Source organism: Chiloscyllium punctatum, chromosome 33 (assembly GCF_047496795.1).
Source record: "Chiloscyllium punctatum isolate Juve2018m chromosome 33, sChiPun1.3, whole genome shotgun sequence".
NCBI classification, from domain to species: Eukaryota; Metazoa; Chordata; class Chondrichthyes; order Orectolobiformes; family Hemiscylliidae; genus Chiloscyllium; species Chiloscyllium punctatum.
In genome coordinates, this window is record NC_092771.1 from 21,752,608 (window position 1) to 21,774,386 (window position 21,779).

At 41.2% G+C, this 21,779-nt stretch overlaps 1 protein-coding gene across 5 annotated transcripts in view; it reads left to right on the forward strand.

The window, feature by feature from the left end:
* vps13c (vacuolar protein sorting 13 homolog C) overlaps positions 1–21,779 on the forward strand; it is a 284,102-nt gene that overhangs the window by 93,048 nt on the left and 169,275 nt on the right. For all 5 annotated transcript variants that reach the window (XM_072553135.1, XM_072553136.1, XM_072553137.1 and 2 more), the window contains 6 exons: positions 1,179–1,321; positions 1,720–1,912; positions 11,224–11,338; positions 11,518–11,654; positions 17,927–18,056; positions 20,748–20,865. In XM_072553135.1, the coding sequence (XP_072409236.1) occupies positions 1,179–1,321; positions 1,720–1,912; positions 11,224–11,338; positions 11,518–11,654; positions 17,927–18,056; positions 20,748–20,865 (836 nt within the window). The remainder of the gene's footprint in view (positions 1–1,178; positions 1,322–1,719; positions 1,913–11,223; positions 11,339–11,517; positions 11,655–17,926; positions 18,057–20,747; positions 20,866–21,779) is intronic.

The following is a 21,779-nucleotide window of genomic DNA, read 5'->3' on the forward strand; positions in this document are numbered from 1 at the left end:
ATGGTACAACTTAATTAACATTGTTTCGAGTGTTATCTTTAAAATTTCTGATCTATGATTTACGATTCCAAATTTTAAGTCATTGATGAGTATGGCTGTTAACACAATCCTTTAGGGATTCCAGTAGTCCTATCTTGCCAATGTGAATATTCGTCCGTTATTCCAACTGTCTGTTCCCTGTCAGTTAGCCAGTTTCTGGACTAGGTCAGTAAGTTGCCTTCAGTTTCATGAACAGTCTTTAGCAAACAGTCTGCTATGAGGGACTTTATCAGGTGCCTTCTGGGAGTCGATGTAAATGGCATTCATGAACTTGCCCATGACCAATACTTCAGTCACTTCGACAGAACATTGTCATTGCAATCAGCTGCCACCCACCATTATAAATGCATTCTGATTCACTGAAAAGTTTCAAGGTCCTTATTCACCCTGTCCTTCAATGTAGAACCCACTAATTTGCTAACCGCAGATGTTATACTAACAGGCCTATAGTTTTCTTGCTTTACTTGGCCTTTCTTAAGGAACTGAATAATGAGCAGAATCTTGTAGTTGAAAGGAACAGTTGCCAAACTGTGACAACTTTGGAAAGTGAAAGTTGTGACAATTTTCTAATATCCTTTAACCCCTGGGATATTTCTGGAGGTTGATCAGTTCCTGAAATTGATGCAATCTACATTTCATTTGGATGTCTGGCATGTTGACCTCAACATGTTTGCCACTTCCTTATTTCATTGACGACAACTGTTTTTCAATGGAATGGCCATTGTTTTCGAGTTGTAAATGTTGAACTTTTCACTGTCCTTGGTATATTTCCCAATAGTGAGGATTTGTTCTTTCTCATTTGCATTTTTGTGTGTTTTGTTTTTGTATGTTGTCTCTTGCACATCTAGCAATTTTTTTTTAAGACACGTTGAGGTCTTGTTCTCTGAAATCCCAAAGTTTTAATTTTGAAATGGTAAAGCTATGGTGATGTGGTAATAGAACAAGCGGTTTTATCATTTTTAATGGTCTCATTTTGTTGAAATTTGGTCAATATCCTGTTCCAGCAATTGTGTGTTCAGCAATTGTGTGTTCACTGTCCATAGCATGAAGTTTATTCACTTTGGTCTCTGATAAGAGTGAGAACAGGTTAGGTTGAAGTTGAAGAGTTCTCATTTCCTGTTATTATTGATGTCTTGCAGTATGTAGCAAATGTGATTAGCTTCAAGTTGGTTGCTACCTCCATCACAATCCGAGAAGAACCCAGCGTTCCAGAGATACTCAATGTGCAGATGATAGATCTGAGTACAAGTGTGTTTCAGCGTCCTGGAGCCAAAGGCCTTAAGTAAGAGTTTTATTTCTCATCGCTGTGTTAAGTAAATAAATTGTTGCACGTTACTGTAATATTTTTGATTATTGAAACTGCTGTGCTTTACAATTTCCCATTAAATGTAGATGTTTTTATTTTCTTTGGAAGGAGAGCTGCATACATGTGGATGGGTTTTCTGTTGTAATTTAGACAAAAATCGGCACCATATTGTTTAACTACTAAATTGGGCTTTGCTGTCTTAATTTGGAATGTCAGTGGTAGTTGGTTAAGGCTGGGCTGTCAATTTGTCAGCCACTGGAGGGCAAATGGATAATGCATCCACCATTGTGTTCTGCAGGAGTACACTTTTGCCATGTCTGACCTACCACATCGCTACCTTCTCAAACTAATCACACTTGTGTCCCCTTTTGCAGGGTGGAGGCTCGACTGGAACACTGGTATGTTACAGGCTTGAAACAGCAGAATACAGTTCCATCTCTCATGGCTTCTGTTGGAGGAACAGAGTCGTCTTTGCTGAATGTGTGTTTTGAGATTAATCCAGAAGAAAGCAAAGCAGATCAGCTTCTAAGTGTTCAGTCCCAACCCGTGGAACTGATTTATGATGCTGTAAGTATTGATTCTAATGTGAGCAAAAGCTATTTTTTCAAGTGAAGGGAAGGTCTGTCTGTGTAGCACCTTTCACATCCAAAGCTTTTAAGTCTTTTTGGAATGCAATCAATGTTGGAAAATGTGACATTTAATTTACAGAGAGTACTGACAGCTAAGAAATTAATGACCAGTTCATCTGCTTTTGATTTAGTTCTATCGTAGAGCCAAAGCTTAATGCTTTGTGCTTGAGAAGCAAAAGTATTTACTCTGACGGTTCAGGCTTCCGTTCTTTGTTCAATTGCCGTTCTAATTCTTAAGATTTTTGTCTCTTTCTTGCTTGATAATTGATGGTTTGGATCTATTTCCATGTTAAGATCCTTCCAATGCATTCTTCTCCTGTTGCATTCAGCATTATATACTCCCTAATAGCAGTAGGGAGATTGAAGAACTCATAGACCAGCAGATTTTGGAAAAGTGCAGACATAGCAGGGTTGTTGTTATGTGGACTTCAACTTTCTTAATATTGATTGGAACCTCCTTAGTGCCAATGGTTTGGATGGAGCCGTTTTTGTTAGGTGTGTTGAGGAAGGTTTTCTTACTCAGCATGTAGACAGGCCGACGAGGAAAGAGGCCTTTTTGGATTTGGTGCTCAGCAATGAGCCAGGCTGGCTGTCAGATCTCGTGATGGACGAACAGTTTGACAGTGACCACAACTGTGTCTCATTTACCATAGCCATGGAGAGGGAAAGGAGTATTTACCACGGGAAAATATTTAATTGGGAAAAAGGAAATCATGACGCTATCAGACAGGAGTTGGAAAGAACAGACTGGGAGCAATTGTTCCACAGGACTGGCTCAACAGGCGTGGAGACTGTTAAAGGAGCAGTTGTTGCAAGTGATGCATAAATTTGTTCCAGCGCCTAGGTTGACCAGAACAGAGGAGCTTCTCCTCAAAAGGCAGAAGGCAGCTTATGTAAGGTGGAGTCAGCAAGGGTCTAGCACAGCTTTAGAGGATTACAGGCTTGTGAGGAAGGAGCTCAAAAATGGACTGAGGAGACCGAGGAGGGGGCACGAAAAAGGCTTGGCAGGAAGGATTAGGGAGAACCCAAAGGCATATACATGAGGAATACAAAAATGGTCAGGGAGAAGGGATAGTGTAGGGAAGTTGTGCATGGAGTCTGAGCAGATGGGGGAAGCCCTAAATGAGTTTTTTGCTTCTGTTTTCACTAAGGAAAGAGACTTTGTTGTGAATGAGAACTTTGAGGAATTGGGAAACAGGTTTAACCAGATCAAGGTTGATGAAGTTGATGTGCTGGAAATTTTGGCAAACATTAAGATTGATAAGTCCCCAGGACCAGACAAGATTTATCCTAGGCTGCTCTGGGAAGTGAAAAAGGAGGTTGCTAAGCTGCTGGCGAAGATCTTTGCTTCCTCACTCTCCACGGGAGTCGTACCAGAGGATTGGAAGGAGGTGAATGTTGCTCCCCTTTCAAAGAAGGGGAATAGGGCAATCCCTGGTAATTACAGACCAGTCAGTCTTACGTCTGTGGTCAGCAAGGTTTTGGAAAGAATTGAGGGATAGGATTTATGGCTATTTGGAAAAACATAACGTGATTAAAGGCAGTCAGCATGGCTTTGTGAGGGGCAGGTCATGCCTCACAAACTTCATTGAGTTTTTTGAGGAGGTGACAAGACAGGTCAATGAAGGTAGAGCAGTGGATGTGGTGTACATGGACTTCAGCAAAGCATTTGATAAAGTTCCACATCGTAGGCTCATTCATAAAGTCAGGAAGTATGGGACACTGGGAGATTTGGCTGTCTGGATTCAGAATTGGTTGGCTGACAGAAGGCAGACAATGGTTGTAGATGGAAAGTATTCTGCCTGGAGGTCAGTGTTCAGTAGGGTCCGCAGGGCTCTGCTCTTTGTAGTTATTTATAAATTACTTGGATGAGGAGGTTGAGGGGTTGGTTAGTAAATTTGCCAATGATAAAGGTTGGAGGTGCTGTTGATAGTATTAAGGGCTATTGCGGGCTGCAGAATGTCATTGACAGAATACAGAGCTGGGCTGAGAAATTGCAGATGGCGTTCAACCTGGATAAATACGAAGTGATGCATTTTGGAAGGTCGAACTCGAATGCTGAATATAGGATTAAAGATAGGATTCTTGGCAGTGTGGAGGAACAGTGGGATCTTGCTATTCAAGTGCAGAGATCCCTGAAAGTTGCCAGCCGAGTGGATAGGATTGTTAAGAAAGCATATGGTATTTTGGCTTTAGTTAACAGGAGGATCGAGTTTAAGAGCTGAGAGGTTTTATTGCAGCTCTACAAAACCCTGGTGAGACCACACTTGGAATATTTTGTCCAGTTCTGGTTGCCATATTATAGGAAAGATGTGGAGGCTTTGGATAGGGTGCAAAACAGGTTTACTAGGATGTTGCCTGGACTGGAGGGTTGTCTTATGAGGAGAGTTTGACTAAGCTCGGACTTTTCTCTCTGGAGAGGAGGATGAAAAGGGGTGACCTGTTCAAGGTGTATAAAATAATGAGAGGAATGGATAGAGTAGACAGCCAGAGACATTTCCCCAGGCTAGGGTCGACTGCTCCGAGGGGTCAAAGTTTTAAGGTGTGAAGAGGAAGGTGTAGGGGAGACATCAGAGGTAGGTTCTTTACGCAAAGTTGTGTGCGCGTGGAATGCTTTGCCAGTGGTAGTGGTGGAAGCGGAGTCATTCGAGACCTGCTAGTCATGCACATGGACAGCAATGAATTGAGAGGAGTGTAGGTTAGATTATTTTATTTTAGATCAGGATTAATTCTCGGCAGAACATCATGGGCTGAAGAACCTGAACTGTGCTGTACATTTCTATGTTCTATTATAGTGCAGCTCCCCAGTCACTTGATATTTGAATGCACTAACTAGCATGGTATTCAGTTATACCAAAGCATCCTGCCATTTTATTTCTAATTTGTGTTCAGTTAATGGCTTCTTCAACTCCATTTTCTCTAAACTTTTCCCCTTCCTTTACCCATTTTTTTTCCTCCTCACCAGCCCTTAAAACACTTGTTGTCACTTGTCTTCTCAAAAAAAGCCCATTTTGACTTCTCTGTTGCTGCAAAGTACAGGGCATCTTAAATTTCTCAAAGCCCTCTTAGACTTGTTAAACCTGATGTATCCACCTGTGCCCATATTCCTTGTTGTTGGAGTCTCTCCAGCCTGGTTTCTGCAACTGTCACAAAATGGCTGTCCGTATTTGTTCATGATCAGTCTTCAGGCTTTAACATCCACCTGCAGCATCTTCCTGTGCCTGTGCTCTCATTTCCATTTGCCTCCTTTAGTTTTACTTGTAACCGTGCGATTGGCTGGATTTGTGAAAGGTTGGCCGTGTTTGATTTAATCTAGTTGAAATTTTGAGCAAGTCACTAACATGACACATGGGGGACTGCCTGCTAATTTTGTTTGCATGGATTTTCAGATGATATTTGATTAGGTTCTGCGTAAAAGATAATAAAAATGTAGTGAACCAGAGATAGTCTTTTGGTTATGGGTTGTTTAATAGGTGGCATGAACATGGAAGATTAAGTGTAGAGATGAAAATTGTTGACTGAGGCAAAACTTAACTAATAGTGTTGCCTAGAGAAGTATATGAGGCGTCAGATTTTTAATACGTATGGAATAGCAGTTGTACATCCAAGTTTACGGAATTGGGAGATAAACTGTGCAAATGGAAACAAAAGGTTACCAAGCACCATAGAACATTTGACCTAGCTTTATCCACTCCGTGTCAAGATTACTCCGAATATATCCTAAATGGGGAGAGATTGGAGCAGTGTTGGATTTGAGTATTCAGGTTTATAAATCACGAAATGCTAGCACAATGGTGTGAAAAGGAATTGAAAAGGCTAATAGCATGTTGGCCTTTAGTTCAGGGAGGTTGGAGTTCAAAAATAAGCAAGTTCCAATTGCATTACCCTTGGTCAGATCCCCTATGGAGTTTTTCATTCAGTTTTGGGAACAGCACCTTCAGAAAAGGTACATTGGTCTTACGACTGACATCTGTACTGTTAGTGTATTCTACAGAGTTTAAAGGGTTCAGTTATGCAGATAAATTCCTTGCTCATCAAATTCGTGTTCCTGGCAGTTTAGCAGATTGAGAGATGATTTTAATGATTAAAATGTTTAAGGAATGCAACATGGAAGCTATTCTAATGAGGTAGTACAGTGCAGATGAATAAAAAGAAATCACTTGGAAGTGAAATCAGAACATGCTTTTTCACAAATGATGGAAATGTGGAGTGGTCACCGTAACAAATTATGTAAGCTCGGATTTCAGTACTCAGCTCAACAGCTCTTGTTTGCTCAGGATATCGGTGAGTATCGAGTAAAGGCAGGCCTAAATCGGTCTCAACCTCATTGAATGGTGGAACAAGACTTTTCCAGTTCCTGTCGCAGACTGAGGTGCTTGCAACCTCAACTTCAAATTCATTCTGGAGCTGAGCTAACAACAACCATACCATGTCTATGGCAAAGACTGCACACATCCTTCTGTTATTACTGTAATATTACTTACCTGTCTCTCTCTCTCCATCCATCTGGAATTTTCAACCAGGCCTTTGTCACCTCTGGAGTCTTTCCTGACTCTGTCCCCATCCTCTACCCTTAGAAATTTGGACGACCTGAAATTTAATTATCTGAGTTGTAAACCACATCAAATCCTACTCGCCCATTCCCCCTGTCCTTGCTGCCATTTGCAGCACTTTTTTGATACAGCATTTGTTATGCAAACCAATCTAATATACCTAATACTCAACACTGGAGCCCACCCACAGGTGCATACTCATCCCCCTTCTGTAATCTCTGTATACTCATGACTGCATCGCCAAATACCAGACTAATGCCATTTACAAGTTCGCTGATGACACCACCATAGTCTGTCAAATCTCAGATGGCGATGAAACAGACTACAGACGGGAGGTGGAAAACCTAGAAAAATGGTGCACTGAGAACAACCTAGCTCTCAAGGCCAGCAAAACCAAGGAACTCATTATTGACATTCGGCAGGATGTTACTCATGCCCCCTACACATTAAAAGCACAGCGGTGGAGTGTCGAGCTCCTGGGAATGGTCATCCAGAACAAGCTTTCTTGGACTCTTCATGTGGGTGCACTGGTTACAAAGGCTCAACAACATCTCCTCTTCCTCAGGCAACTGAGGAAATTTGGCATGACTGTGATTACTCTCGCCCACTTTTATAGGTATGTCATAGTCAGCATTGTCTGGATGTACCATTCAAGATCGGAGATGGTTACAAAGAGTGGTGAAGTCGGCCGGGAGAATCACAAAGGCTTACCTCTCACTATAGAATCCATCTACCAGGCCCGCTATTAAGGAAAGGCTGCCAGCATTCTAAGAGATCCATCCCACCCAGCAATGTTTTACAGAAGCCTGAACACGCACACCAGCCGGTTTCGAAAGTTTCTACCCTACTGTTGTTAGAATACTGAATCTCAACATTTGCCTGTACCTGTGTTTTTATTTTTGCTGCTTACCTATTATTTACTAATCTCTGCTACTTAACTCTGTGATCTGCCTGTACTGCTCGCAAGACAAAGCTTTTCACTGTGCCTCTGTACATGTGACAACAAATTCAATTCAATTCAATTCAATTCCATAGTTTGTAGGAATAAGTGGACAATAAAGGAATAGAATAAATTAACAAGAAATAGTTGAGGAGCTTTTAGAGTCATAGAGATGTACAGCATAGAAACAGACCCTTCGGTCCAACCCGTCCATGCCGACCAGATATCCCAACCCAATCTAGTCCCACCTGCCAGCATCCGGCCCATATCCCTCTAAACACTTCCTATTCATATACCCATCCAAATGCCTCTTAAATGTTGCAATTATACCAGCCTCCACCCACATCCTCTGGCAGCTCATTCCATACATGTACCACCCTCTGCTTGAAAAAGTTGCCCCTTAGGTCTCTTTTATATCTTTCCCCTCACCTTAAACCTATGCCCTCTAGTTCTGGACTCCCTGACCCCAGGGAAAAGACTTTGCTTATTTATCCTATCCATGCTCCTCATAATTTTGTAAACCTCTATAAGGTCTCCCCTCAGCCTCCGATGCTCCAGGCAAAACAGCCCCAGCCTGTTCAGCCTCTCCCTCTAGCTCAAATTCTCCAACCCTGGCAACATCCTTGTAATTCTTTTCTGAACCCTTTCAAGTTTCACAACATCTTTTCGATAGGAAGGAGACCAGAATTGCACGCAATATTTCAACAGTGGCCTAACCAATGTCCTGTACAGCTGGAACATGACCTCCCAACTCCTGTACTCAATACTCTGACCAATAAAGGAAAGCATACCAAACGCCTCCTTCGCTATTCTATCTACCTGCGACTCCACTTTCAACGAGCTATGAACCTGCACTCCAAGGTCTCTTTGTTCAGCAACACTCCCTAGGACCTTACCATTAAGTGTATAAATCCTGTTAAGATTTGCTTTCCCAAAATGCAGCACCTCGCATTTATCTGAACTAAATTCCATCTGCCACATCTCAGCCCATTGGAACATCTGGTCATGATCCTGTTGTAATCTGAGGTAACCCTCTTCGCTGTCCACTACACCTCCAATTTTGGTGTCATCTGCAAATTTACTAATTGTACCTCTTATGCTCGCATCCAAATCATTTATGTAAATGACAAAGTAGAGGGCCCAGCACCAATCCTTGCGGCACTCCACTGGTCACAGGCCTCCAGTCTGAAAAATAGCAGTTTTTCCTCTGATGTAGCTATTGCTGATGAGACCAGCATTTGATGCCCACTAATAAATGCTCTTGGATTGAGTGGCTTACTGGGCTATTTAAGAGGCCAGATAAGAGTCAACCCCGTTGTGGGACTGGTGTCACTTGAAGGTCAGAGTGAATAAAGATGGCATGTCTCCTTCTTTTCAAAAGGACCTAAGTGAACCAGATGGGTTTCTCTGACAATCGATGTAGTTCATGGTCACCATTACTGAATCAAGGTTTATATTCCAGAGTTGTTGCAATTTTTCCCATGTAGTGAAACCTATCAGGAATGCTAGATGTGTAGGCTTCAAAGTTGGAAAATAATTTTTAAAAATTGTGTCGGGAGACAAACCAAGAATAACTTGTCTCTTGTATGTTGTAACAAGGATATACAGAGAACCATTCAGACCATACCTGGAATTCTCTACCATCATCCTCTTCACACTTCAAAAGTAATATCATCCCTTGAGGTTACAGCAAATAGCACAAAGAATGATTCCAGACATAAAAGAGATTCCCTACAGTGCGGAAACACGCCCTACAGTGCGGAAACACGCCCTTCAGTCCAACAAATTCACACCGACCCTCCGAAGAGCAACCCACCCAGACTGATTCCCCTACAACTGTGCCTAACACTATGGGCAAATTAGCATTGCCAGTTCTCCTGAACTGCACATCTTTGGACTATGGGAGGAAACTGGAGCACCTGGAGGAAACCCATGCAGACACGGGGAGAATGTGCAAACTCCACACAGGCAGTTGCCCAAGGCGGGAATTGAACCCAGATCCCTGGTGATGTGAGGCAGCAGTGCTAACCACTGAGCCATCGTGCCTGAGTGGCAAGATTAAAGGAACTTCAAGCTATGTTCCCAACAACACTGGTTAACAGAGACCTTGACTGAATAATGAAATATATGTAATGGCATCAGTGAAGTGAATCAGAGAATACTTAACTGAAAAATAAATTTAAACTGGTCTGGATTGGGATTATTTTACCCGGCGAATGATATACAAGAACTCAGTTTATAGACAGCAGGTGAAAACTGGACACCATGTATTGTCAGCGACGCTGCAAAAATCATTTATAAGGTGTTGCATTAAATGGCAAAAGCTTGATGCATTAAAGTTGGTCAGTTTTGGGATTATTCTAGATGTATGCATGTGATAGTTTATAGTGTTATTGGCTTGTTCAGAATATTTTATATTCGTTAATTCAATTTTTTTTAAAAAAGCGCACATTCACAGATGACCAGTAGACAGAAATCGAGAGTAATCGGAACTGCTGGTGCTTTGGCTTGAAATTGTTTTGGATCTTTTGTTTTCGAATCAGTCTTCAAAGTGTAAGACACCAGTAGCATGCTAGAACTTCCAAGATCAGGGGTTAGAGGTCAATGTAGCGGCCATGATTAAGGAGATGATAGTGGGAGGGCTGTAAGGTTTGAGTAATAAATCACCCAGGCTGGATGGACTACACCCTGCTTCTGAAAGAGGGAGCTGAGGAGATCGTGGAGGCACTGGTGGTGATCTTTCAGGATTCGCTGGAGTCGGGGAGGGCCCCAGAGGACTAGAATATCGCAAATGTAAGCCCATGCTTCAGAAGAGAAATTGTCGGCTAGTTAGCCTGACCCCTCTTGTTGGTAAGGTTTTGGAGTCTGTTATTAAGGATGAGATTACGGAGTACTTGGAAGTGCATGGTAAAAAAGGGCTGAGTCAGCGTGGCTTCTTCAAGGGGAGGTCAGGCCTGACAAATCTCTTAGAATTCTTTGAGGAGATAATGAGCTAGTTTGACAAAGGAGAGTCAGTGGACGTGATCTACTTGGATATCCAGAAGACCTTTGACAAGATGCTATACAGGAGGCTGCTAAAGAAGAGCCCATTGTGTTAGGGGCAAGATGCTGACTTGGCTAGAGGATTGGCTGACTAGCAGAAGGCAGAGGTTGGGGATAAAGGTGTCTTTTTCAGGTTGACAGCCAATGGCTTGAGTTCTTCAGGGGTCAGTGTTGGGACTATAGTTACACAGAGGGTGGGAGGTGAAAAATTTAAAAGGAACCTCAGGGGCAACTTTTTCACGCAGTGGGTGATGTGTGTTTGGAATAAACTGCCAGAGGAAATGGTGGTGGCTTGTACAATTGCAACATTTAAAAAGCATCTGGATGGGTATATGAATAGGAAGGGTTTAGAGAGATATGGGCTAAGTGCTGGCAAATGGGACTAGATTAGGTTAGTGTATTTGGTTGGCATGGACAAGTTGACCGAAGGGTCTGTTTCTGTGTGGTACATCTCTATTTAACAACCTAGACAAAGTAGGTTGAATGATATGGTAAGTGCTAAGATTGCAGGTGAATGAAAACCTAGATGAGCCAAGCATACATGAGAGTTCGTTATTCGTAGAGATGAGAAAATGATATTTGGTGTAAGTTTATAATTAATTTTGTGTTAACTCATTTGTCCTTTCAAAGTTGTATTTTTAAATCATGGTTTTGCTCTATTACAGCAAATGTTGGAAATGTATTTTCTATTTCCTTCTCTTTTTTTTTTCATAGCAAACAATAAATAGTTTGGTGGAGTTTTTCCAGACTAGCCGAGGACTTGATCTTGAGCAGCTGACTTCAGCCACTTTGCTCAAGTTGGAGGAAATCAAAGAAAAGACTGCAACAGGTAAAAACCTGAAGTGCCCAGAAAATGGAAGCTAAGAAACAGAGTCCCCAATTTAATACATTTTATATCTAATATGATGTCGTCATGATTTTTATTTATTTTTGACAGTTTGAGTTCTAACATGCCTGTATTCTAACATGAATTATGTTTATAACCCAACTATTTGCTTAAATGCTTAGGTCTGTCGTACATTATTGAAACACGTAAAACATTTGATCTCCGTATCAACTTGAAACCATCCTACCTTGTGGTTCCACAGACGGGCTTTTACGATGTGAATTCAAACTTATTGATTGTGGACTTTGGAAGTTTGCAGGTATGAAAGTGCATTTACTTTCAAAGCTTCCTCTTTATAGAGAACTGTTACCTCCCAGTTTGATCAGGAATTTTCAGTTTTCTCAAGTTGAATCTTTGAATATAACACTGAAGGTGTAGCATGGGCAACATAGTAGACATATAACCATGGTCAGAATATATAGAATCAAGGCCACACGGTAAAATGAACAGTTGCTATAAAATGGAAACAGGTCTCCCAGATAGAAAACTGGAAAGTAGTTGAATGTCAAACTGGCAGAAAAGAGAAATTAAAAGCAGAAAGTATTGGCGAAACTCAGCAGGCCTGATAGTAAGGGTGAGAGAGAGTTCATGTTTCAATAATAATACAACCCATTCTGTTTCTCTCTCCAAAGTTCTCTAATACTTTGTTTTTATTTTAGATCCATTGTATTTTAAGTTTATGGAAGCTGGGAAGAAATGCCCTACAAAGATCAGTCCTGAGACCACCATTATTTACATTTGGGTGCATGGATTGGCTTTGGAAATTCGGAGTACAGTACCAAAATTTTCAGACAACAGAGTTGAGTGATGAGTTAATAGTGAGGCAAACTGTGACCAAGTATTGTGAAGTATTAAGAGATACAAAAATAATGCATATATGGCAATTGAATTTCAGTGTTTGTAATTGTCAAAAGGTGTATTTTAGGATGTGGAAGAGTCAAGTTTAAATTGAGTAGAGGTGCGAAAGCATCAATGGATAAGTGGCTCAGTGGTTAGCACTGCTGCTTCACAGCACAGGGACCTGGGTTTGATTCCAGCCTTGGACAACTGTCTGTGTGGAGTTTGCACATTCTCCCCATGTTGGCGTGGGTTTCCTCTAGGTGCTAATGTTGCCTCCCACAGGTTAGGTGTGTAGATTTGCAGGTTAGGTGAATGGCCAAGCTAAATTACTCAGTGTTCAGGGATGTGTAGGTTAGGTGCATTGGTCAGGGTAATTGTAGAGTAGTAGGGGAATGGGTTAGTGTGGACTTATTGGGCTGAAGGGCCTGTTGCCACACTGTCGGGATTCTGTGATGATTTCACAATTTGAGAATAGTTGTGCAGTTTAATGAAGCCCTCATTACTTTTCTTTTTAGTGTAAGAAATGAAATGTTAAATTAATAAAGCCTTGATTAGACTTGCCAGGTTACAAAGAGACAGCAGAGGAAATTTCTAAAAGTTTGCTAACCAAACAGAGTATAAATATCAGCAAGCACTGAATGGCCTTAAACTCTTCCATTCCAGACAGATTAAGAAATGGGAGGTTTTTAAAAGTCTAAAATTACAAAGGGGTTCAATAGAATAGAGCCTGGATCACAACATCAAGAGAATCTGTAATAAATCCAGTGATGTATTTAAAAAAAATATTGACACTCCATTATTTAAGGTGCAGAAACATGTCATTTGGCCTTGGCCCATGTTGGTGTTTCATTTTCTTTAATATTTGTTCACCGGAAGGATGCCTGAATTAATTGTTCATCCTTAATTGCCCTTGAAAGGTGGTTATGAGCTATCTGAAATTGTTGCAGTACATATGGTCAAGGTAGTTCCATATTACCATTAGATGGTGAGCTTCAGTTTGGGATGAAGCGTTGTGACGATCCCATGTGCACGTGTTGTCCTTGTACTAGGTGATGGGTTTAAGACTTCAGTGAGGTGAGTTGATCTACTCCGTTTTGGAGGTGGTACATGCAGCAGCAACAGTACACCTTGTGGAGAAGGTGAACGATTAAGATGTTTAAGGCACGCCATGCTTTGTCCTGGAATGTCTTGAGTGTTTAGCAAGTTTTGAGAAGATTTGTAGCTCAGGTTGAGGTTCTGGATGTAGGTTTGCTCACTGAGCTGGTAGGTTCATGAACCCAGCTCAGCGAGCAAACCTAATTAGTCTTGAGTGCTGTCAGATCTGTAGATAATGAGGCAAGTGCAGAGTATTCCATCACCTCCTTAACTTGTGCCTTTCAGAAGTTTAATGTGCTTTGAGCAATCCCCATGTAAATGGTTCCTGGAGTAGTTCTGGATCAGACACCTGTTTGTACATTCCCTATTTGGGTACCTCACAACTCCTCATATCCCATCTATCTTGGCTCAAGTGAGATTACCATAGCCTCTATATTTGGTCTATCTGTTTTTTTTGGAAATCTAAGACCCTTTTGTGGCAGCATTGATGCTTTAGGGTTCAGCCATGGTCCCTTGATCAGATGGGCCAATGGGCCAAGAAGTGGCAGCTGAAGTTTGATTTAAATAAATGCAAGGTGCTCTAGTTTGAAAAGACAAATCTGGGTAGGACTTACGCACTTATTGGTAAGGTCTGGGGGACTGTTGCTGAACAAAGAGACCTTGGAGTGCAGGTTCATAGCTCCTTGAAAGTGGAGTCACAGGTAAACAGTATAGTGAAGGTGGTTGAAGCTGCTTCTCTGTGCAGAAAAGCTGATTAAAGCACATGTTTAGTATTGGGTCTGAAATAATGATTCTCAGTTGTAACAATTCCATACGTCTAAGTGATGTGCTTGGCCATTTCAGCTAAGAATCAATCATACTGCTCCCATGTAGGCTAAATTGGATGAGGATGACTGATTTTCTTCTCTGAAGAGTATGATCCAGAGAGGAGAGATTTTATCACTATTCCACAGTGACATGATTATCGTGATACTATGAAACCTAATGGTTATAGGTTTTTAATTCCAGATATAAATAGTGAGCTGAATTTAAATTTCTCCATTTCCGTGGTGACATTTAAGTTCGTGTCTTTGGACCATTTGTCTTTCCTTCTGAGTTCAGAATGCTAACCGGTAACTAGTGAAATGCCGCAGGTATCAGTGCTAGGGCAAAAATTATTTACAAGACATGTTAATGACTTGGAAGATAAAAATGAATGATCTTTAGCCACGTTAGCAGATCATACAAAATGGATAGGAAAGTGAGTGATGAGGATGGAACAAAAACTCTCCAAGGGGATATTGGTAAGTTAAGGGGCCAAAAATATGGCAAATAGAAAATAATATGGGTAAATGTGAGGGTATGCACGTTGGTTGGATATTATTTAATTGGAGAAAGACTGCAAAAAGATACAGCAGAAAAAATTTGGATGTTTTGGTGTTTTAAACCGCAAGAAGTTAGCATATAAGTTCAGGTGATTGGCGAAGGTAATTGATTTCTGGCCTTTATCTCTAAGGGAATGTTGTGTATAAAACAAAAACAGAAATTATTGGAGAAAATCAGTTGTTCTTTTTGGAAGTGAACCTAAGTGGTATGGTTAGTGAGTTTGCACATGACGCCAAAATTGGTCGTGTAGCAGACAGTGAAGACGATTACTTCAGAGTACAATTGGACCCTGATCAGATGGGCCAATGGGCTGTGGAGTGGCAGCTGGAGTTTGATTTAAATAAGTGTAAGCTGCTTTAGTTTGAAAAGGCAAATCTGGGCAGGACTTATGCACTTCATGGTCAGGTCTTGGGGAGTATTGCTGAATAAAGAGATCTTGGAGTGCATGTTCCTAGCTCCTTGAAACTGGAGTTGGAAGTAAACAGTCTAGTGAAGGAGGTGTTTGGCATGCTTGCTTTTATTGGTCAGATCATTGGGTATAAGGAATTGGGAGGTCCTATTGCGCCTGTACAGGAAATTGTTTAGGCTACTTTTGGAATACTGCATTCAATTCTGGTTTCCCTGCTGTTGGAAGGATGTTGTGAAACTTGGAAGAATTCAGAAAACATTTACAAGGATGATGCCAGAGTAGGTAGGATTGAGCTATAAGGAGAATCTGAAAAGTCTGGGGCTATTTTCCCTGGAGCTTTGGCAACTGAGGGGTGGCCTTTATAAAGGTTTATAAAATCATGAGGGGCATGGATAGGGTAAACAGTCAAGGTCTTTTCCCCAGGGTGGGGGAATCCAAAACTGGAGAGCATAGTTTTAAGACGAGAGGAGAAAGATATAAAAGGGACCCAAGAGGCAACATTTTCATGCAGAGAACTGGAATGAGCAACCAGAGAAGGGAATAGAGGCGATACAATGGCAATATTTAAAAGGCATCTGGATGGGTACATGGACAGAATGGGTTTAGAGAGATATGGGCCAAATGCTGTCAAATAGGACTAGATTAGGTTTGGTTATCCAGTTGATGTGGACAAGTTGGACCAAAGGGTCTGTTCCATGCTGTACAGCTCTATGACTTTGAAGTATCACTGGACTCAACATTAACTCTGCTTTCTTCCTGCAGATGCTGCCAGACTTGCTGAGTTTCTCAGAGGAATTTCTATTTTTGTTTCAGATCTCCAGCATCTATAGTGTTTTTATTTGATTAAAAGTAGGGAGGTTGTGCTAAAACTATACAAAGCACTGGTCAGACCACAACTGGCATGCTATGAACAGTTTTGAGTCCCTTTATCCAGGCAAAGATATACTGGCATTGGAGTCAGCCCAGAGAAGGTTCACGAGTCTGATGTTGGGTGTGCCTTATTAGGGGAAATTGAGTAGGTTGGGCCTGTACTTTTTCGAGTTTCGCAGAAAGAGCGGCAATCTTTTTTAAACAAACAAGATTCTTCGGAGGCTTGACAGTGTAGATGCAGAGGGGTGGTTAATCCTTTGAGTCTAGGACCTGAGGGTATAATCTTTGAACAAGGGGTTGCGCATTCATGACAAAAATGAGGAATATCTTCCCTCAGAAGGTTAGTAAATCTGTGCAATTCTTTGCCGTAGAAGGCTGTTCAGGCTGAATCATTAAGTATAATTTAAGGTTGAGATAGACTAATTGTAAATCACCTAAGGGTATCAAGGGGCATGAGGAAAAGATAATAATGTGGTGTTGAAGATTATCAGATCAGATGATCTCACTGGTGAAACAGACTTGATTGGCTGAATGGCCTCCTTCAGATCCTAAATGTATGGTCTTGTGATTAGGAATCTGATAACATACCACTGCTGCTTAAGCCTACTGTCGTCTTACTTGACCAGTTTAACAAGTCTCCCTTGGTTCAGAGAAATGGGTATGTGGAACTTATCACGTGGAATGGTTGAACCAGGTTCTTTTCAGGGAACACTGAATGAGTTAGTGAAGAATAGAGATGTTTTGACTGAGTGAAATGAAATAAGATAAGACAGGAGAGGAGACTGGTGTGGGATTTAAAACTGGCACGGCCTGTTGAATTGAGTCACGTATATGTGATCTGTATTCGGTCTGTTTCTGGTTACCACCAGGTCTGTAGATTTTACAAACAAATGTAAAATTCAGTTCAATTGTTTATGCTCTACTTAAGCTTCCTTCCACCCCATTGCATCTCCTCTGACCAGCATATCCATCCTTTTCTGAAATGTGATATTAAACATATCATTAGTTAAGGAAATCGTGGATTATCATAAAATCTCTCTCAGTTGCTTATCTGGCTTCCCCTTGAAGACATCCACTGCAATTACATGACTTAGTAATAAATTCCTCCAAGAACTCTTTCTGTGTAAAGATGTTTCTTGTGAATCCCCTCCTGGATGTATTAATCCCTCTCTCTTAAATTTATGACTCCTAGTTTTGGACCACCTCACAGGGGAAAGATTAGAATAATGAAAAGTCAGTTCCCTGTGGTGCTAACCTCAGGCAACGTCTTTCAGTAAGCAGTGTAGGAACTCTGAATAGTTGTGGTAAGATTGAAGAAGTTTTTATTTACGTTAATATGAGCAGCTCCTTTTCATGATGAAAGTAAGACACCATAAAGCGATTAATTCTGCATTAATGTGAGAGGTCAGCTCGATCAATGAATTGTTGGCCTTTGCTGTGCCATGGGGGAAGTGACCAAGCAAATATTACGTACCACCCATGAAAAGAAAGGAAAAACTCTCAAAGGCGTCACAGGCTCTCCCACACACTACACTCTGATTCAGAATAGTTTAGGCAGTGATTTGGAAACAGGTCTCAGCTGTTTGCATTATGTGGTATAGGGAGATTGAAACAGTTTGCTGTTTTTTTTTCCAAGAAAAAGGTCAATTTCTTAATTTTATTGAAGAGATTAGCAGATTTCTGATAGCTTCAATATTCAATGCTATACTTAAAGTATCTTCAGAGGTTCCTTAAAGCAACTGTTTTTACCCCCCAGATCATATTGAGTTTATTAATCTGTTAATGGAAGTTTATGACCTTCACTTTGAATCAGCAAAAATACAAATTAGCTGTTTTATCCTCTGCCCAGAACTCAAATCTTTACGCTGTTTATTGGATTTAAAATGTTTTTGTTATTTTGACTAGCTATGAATAACAATGCTTGTCGAAGTCATAAATCTACTTTTGTGCAGTTAAACAGCATCAGCCACAATGACCAAAAAGCAACATCCCCAAGTTTATCTTTGGAGGAAATTTTGGAACGAGCCTATGAAAAGTTTGATGTGGAACTCAGAAATGTTCAACTTTTGTTCAGTAAGCCAGGTATGAGTTTTATCTTAAGTTCTGAAGAAGAGCCACTGGTTTTGAAGCATTAACTCTGTTTTCTCCTCTCAGCTGCTGCCAGATTGCTCTCCAGCAATTCCTGTTTGTTTCAGGTGTCCAGGATCTGCAGACCTTTATTTTATTGTCGATTTTATCTTGCTGTTTTGGAATTAATCTTAGCTTTTACTCCAACCTCGTTGAAGAATCCTTGACAGAATACTCTGTCTCAAGCTTCACATGGCTAAGAGACTCTGCTTCCACCAGCTAATTGGAAGGTGGTATCAACTGTGGCTCAGTGAATCATAACACACTGATCTCTGGGTTCTAACTTTGCGTGTTCCAAGTTCCACACCAGAGACCAGAACATATCCTCCAGGGTGACATTGGGTGGTAACGAATGGCATTATTCCTCTTTGGTAATCTTTGGAATGAAATGTGAAATTATGGCTTTCTCAAGTGAACCTAAGATACCCTGCCATTGTTTTGAAGAAGAGCAGAATCTATCTTCCCTGGGTTCAAGCCAATATTTATTGCTGAATCATGTTCATAAAATTATTATATTATTACTGTTTATGGGGCCTTATTGCATTCAAATTGACTGCTGCATTTCCTGTCTCTCAGTGCCATGGTCCGTTCATTCATTCACTCTGCAACTCCAGGTTTCATTTGTGCAAGGTGCAAGAGCATTAAATCTCCTGGATAATTACAAAGACTGAAAAAAAAATCTTCCACTTTCACTTTCCCAACTTCCTTACCTGCCTCCCTCTTCTAATCCTGAACTTTGACCAAATCAGACCATCCTATCCTAATGGGTTGTATCTGCTTCCTAGAGCTGAAATATCTTGGTAATTCTTCTGTTCTGGTACTTGGTCCACAGTTCGATTACTCTGTGCTGATGTTTCGTTAATTATAGCCACTTACTGTAGATGTGTTTGTTTGGTGCAGCTGCAACACTGGTATCTATCTGACAGTGTGAAAAATAGCCCACTTATGTTCTGTCCTCAAAAAACATACAGTCTGACTACTTGCCGTTCACGCTGCCTCCTTGGTCGTCACCAAAATGATGAGATTTTGTTGACAGTGCTATCAATCAGCATCAAGTTAATAAGTGGTTTGCTCATTGGTGCTCAGTTTGGGCCCCACCGTGACCACTTGGCCCCTGACCTCAATGTGGTCTTGATCCAAATGTGGTCAGAAAAGCTAAGTTTCAGATGTGACATGGTATTAATTGCCCTTGACAACAGAGCATCATTGACCAAGGAGTCAGAGCCAAATTTAAATTAATGGATATCAGAAGAAAACGTTTCCGGCCTTAACTAGCACAAAACAAGACTGTTGTGGTTCGTGAAAGTCAATCATCTCTTTTCCAGGACATTGCTGCAGGAATTTCTTAGGGTAGTGTCCTAGGCCCAGCCTCCTTCAGCTGCTTCATCAATGACCTTCCCTTGTTCATTAGGTCAGAAGTGGGGATGTATGCTGATGATTGCATTATGTTTGCAACGACTCAAATACTGAAGTATCTCCTGCTCCTAATACCATGGAAGTAGTGTTTCAACTTGGTTTATTACTATACCTAGGAGAAGGTGAGGACTGGAGAGACAGAGTTGAAAAGTATGGTGCTGGGAAAACACAGCAGGTTGGGCACATCTGAGGGACAGAAGTGTTGACTTATAGGGCATAAGTCCTCCTTCAAGAATGTGGGGGGAGGTGGAATCGGGCTGAGGGATTAATAGGGTGGGTGTGGGCCACTGGGGGGGTGGTGAAGGTAGCTGGGAACGTGATTGGTGGATGTAGGTGTGATAGGTGGGTGGGGAGGCTGGAGCGGATCGGTGGGAAGGAAGATGGATACGTCAAGAGGGCGGTGCCAGGTTGGATCTGGGATGAGGTGGGGGAGGGAAGATTTGGAAACAAGTCAATTTCGTGTTGATGCTGTGTGGTTGAGAGTCCTAAGGTGGGAAGATATTCATCTAGGTATCCCAGACAGCTTTTGTTAGCTATTTCCTTGTTCCTCCTTGATAGACTTCACATTCAGGTTAATTGTTTGGGTCTCAATATGTTGCCAAGGAATTTTTTTCTGTTGAATTGATGATTAGATCTACCTCTTGCAATATATTGGATTCTCTTGTTCCTCTCTCTTTTGAATTCAACACATCCCAAGCAGTACGAATGAAGATGATGTCCACAGCAAAGCAGTACAGTGTATCCAGGCCGCCTCCAGAATCAGTGCATCAGTTTTTGAATTGTGGTCATTATGACGTAACCAAACATGACAGCCAATTTCCATAAAAATGATTAATATTATGGATTACTCCAAAATGAAAACTGTCCAGCTGAAGAAGACATTTTTTTCTTTTAAAGATGGTGGCAAAATTTTGTTTTGTAAAAGGGTTTTAATTTAGCAATGGAGCTCCCAATGAAGGACTTTGAAAGTGTAATCATTGTTTTGATGTCGGATTTATTGTCTTGTATAGATCAGTATCAAGTCTGGCATTGTAATGTTCCTGTGGAGTGCCTTAGGAACATCTTATTTCATTAAAGATGCTGTGTAAATAGAAGTTGGTTATTGTTGTACAAATGCAACTTGGGGTTCCTTGAGAATGAGATCAGCATGCAGTATGACTACCTCTGCATAATTGTTTTTGCATTTACTTCCCTGGTAGGTTTTAAGTATGTAATCTCTCCTCTTTTTAGGTCAAGATTGGAAATCTGCTAGGAAGCAATGCTCCTCAATTCAGCATATATTACAGCCCATGGATGTCAAGGTTCAGCTTTCAAGAGCCATTGTGGAGAAAGATACCAGAATCCCTAAGTATGTTCAGTTGTAGTTTTGTTTCAGTCTATGAAAATGGGATATTTCCAGCAGCACAAACAAAATGTATGGTGCAATATATTGATATGAAGATGTCTCTTTCACTATGCTAATGCCACCTGTTTATGTAGAAGCAGCAGAATTGTTGGAGGATTAAATAGTCAAGTTGCTTGACAAGAAAGAGACTTTCTCGTCTGACTCAAACAGTTTGAGATGTTGCAATGATTTTAATGAAATGCAAATGGTAACATTGAACACCAATGCATAACAAAGCATGGAATGGGAATGGAGGGTCACCTGATCAGAAACTCAACTGGGCCAGCCATGTAAGTACTGTGGCTACAACGGCAGGCTGGAGGCTAGGAATTTTGTGGTGAAGAATTTAGCTTCTGTCTCACCAAAGGCTGCCCTTCATCTGTAAGGGACAAAATTCCCACTTTCTAGCTGAGTGTAGCTCCAGTAACACTCAAAAAAGCTTGACACTAACCAGGGAAAACTAACCCGTGTAATTGGCAGTACATCCATCATCTTCAACATTGCTACTGTGAGATAATGAAGGGAGTCAATGTGTGTGCTACCTCCAAGATGCAATGCGCTCACTCACCTAGATTATCTGACACCATCTCCCAAACCCATAACTACTTCTACCTAGAAGATTAAGAACAGCAGATGGATGGTTTATCACCTGCAGGTTCTCTGCTGAGACATTTTTTTGATTCTGACTTCAAAGTATATTGCCATTCTTTCACAGTAGTTTGGTCCAAATCCTGGAATTCCCTCCCTGACCGCATTGAGTGCATTTCTACACCACGCAGACTGCAGAGGTTTAAGTACGCAACTCATCACTTATTCCAGGGCACTTAGGGATGGATAATAAATGTTGGCCCAGCCAGTGCTGCTCCTGTCCCAACAAT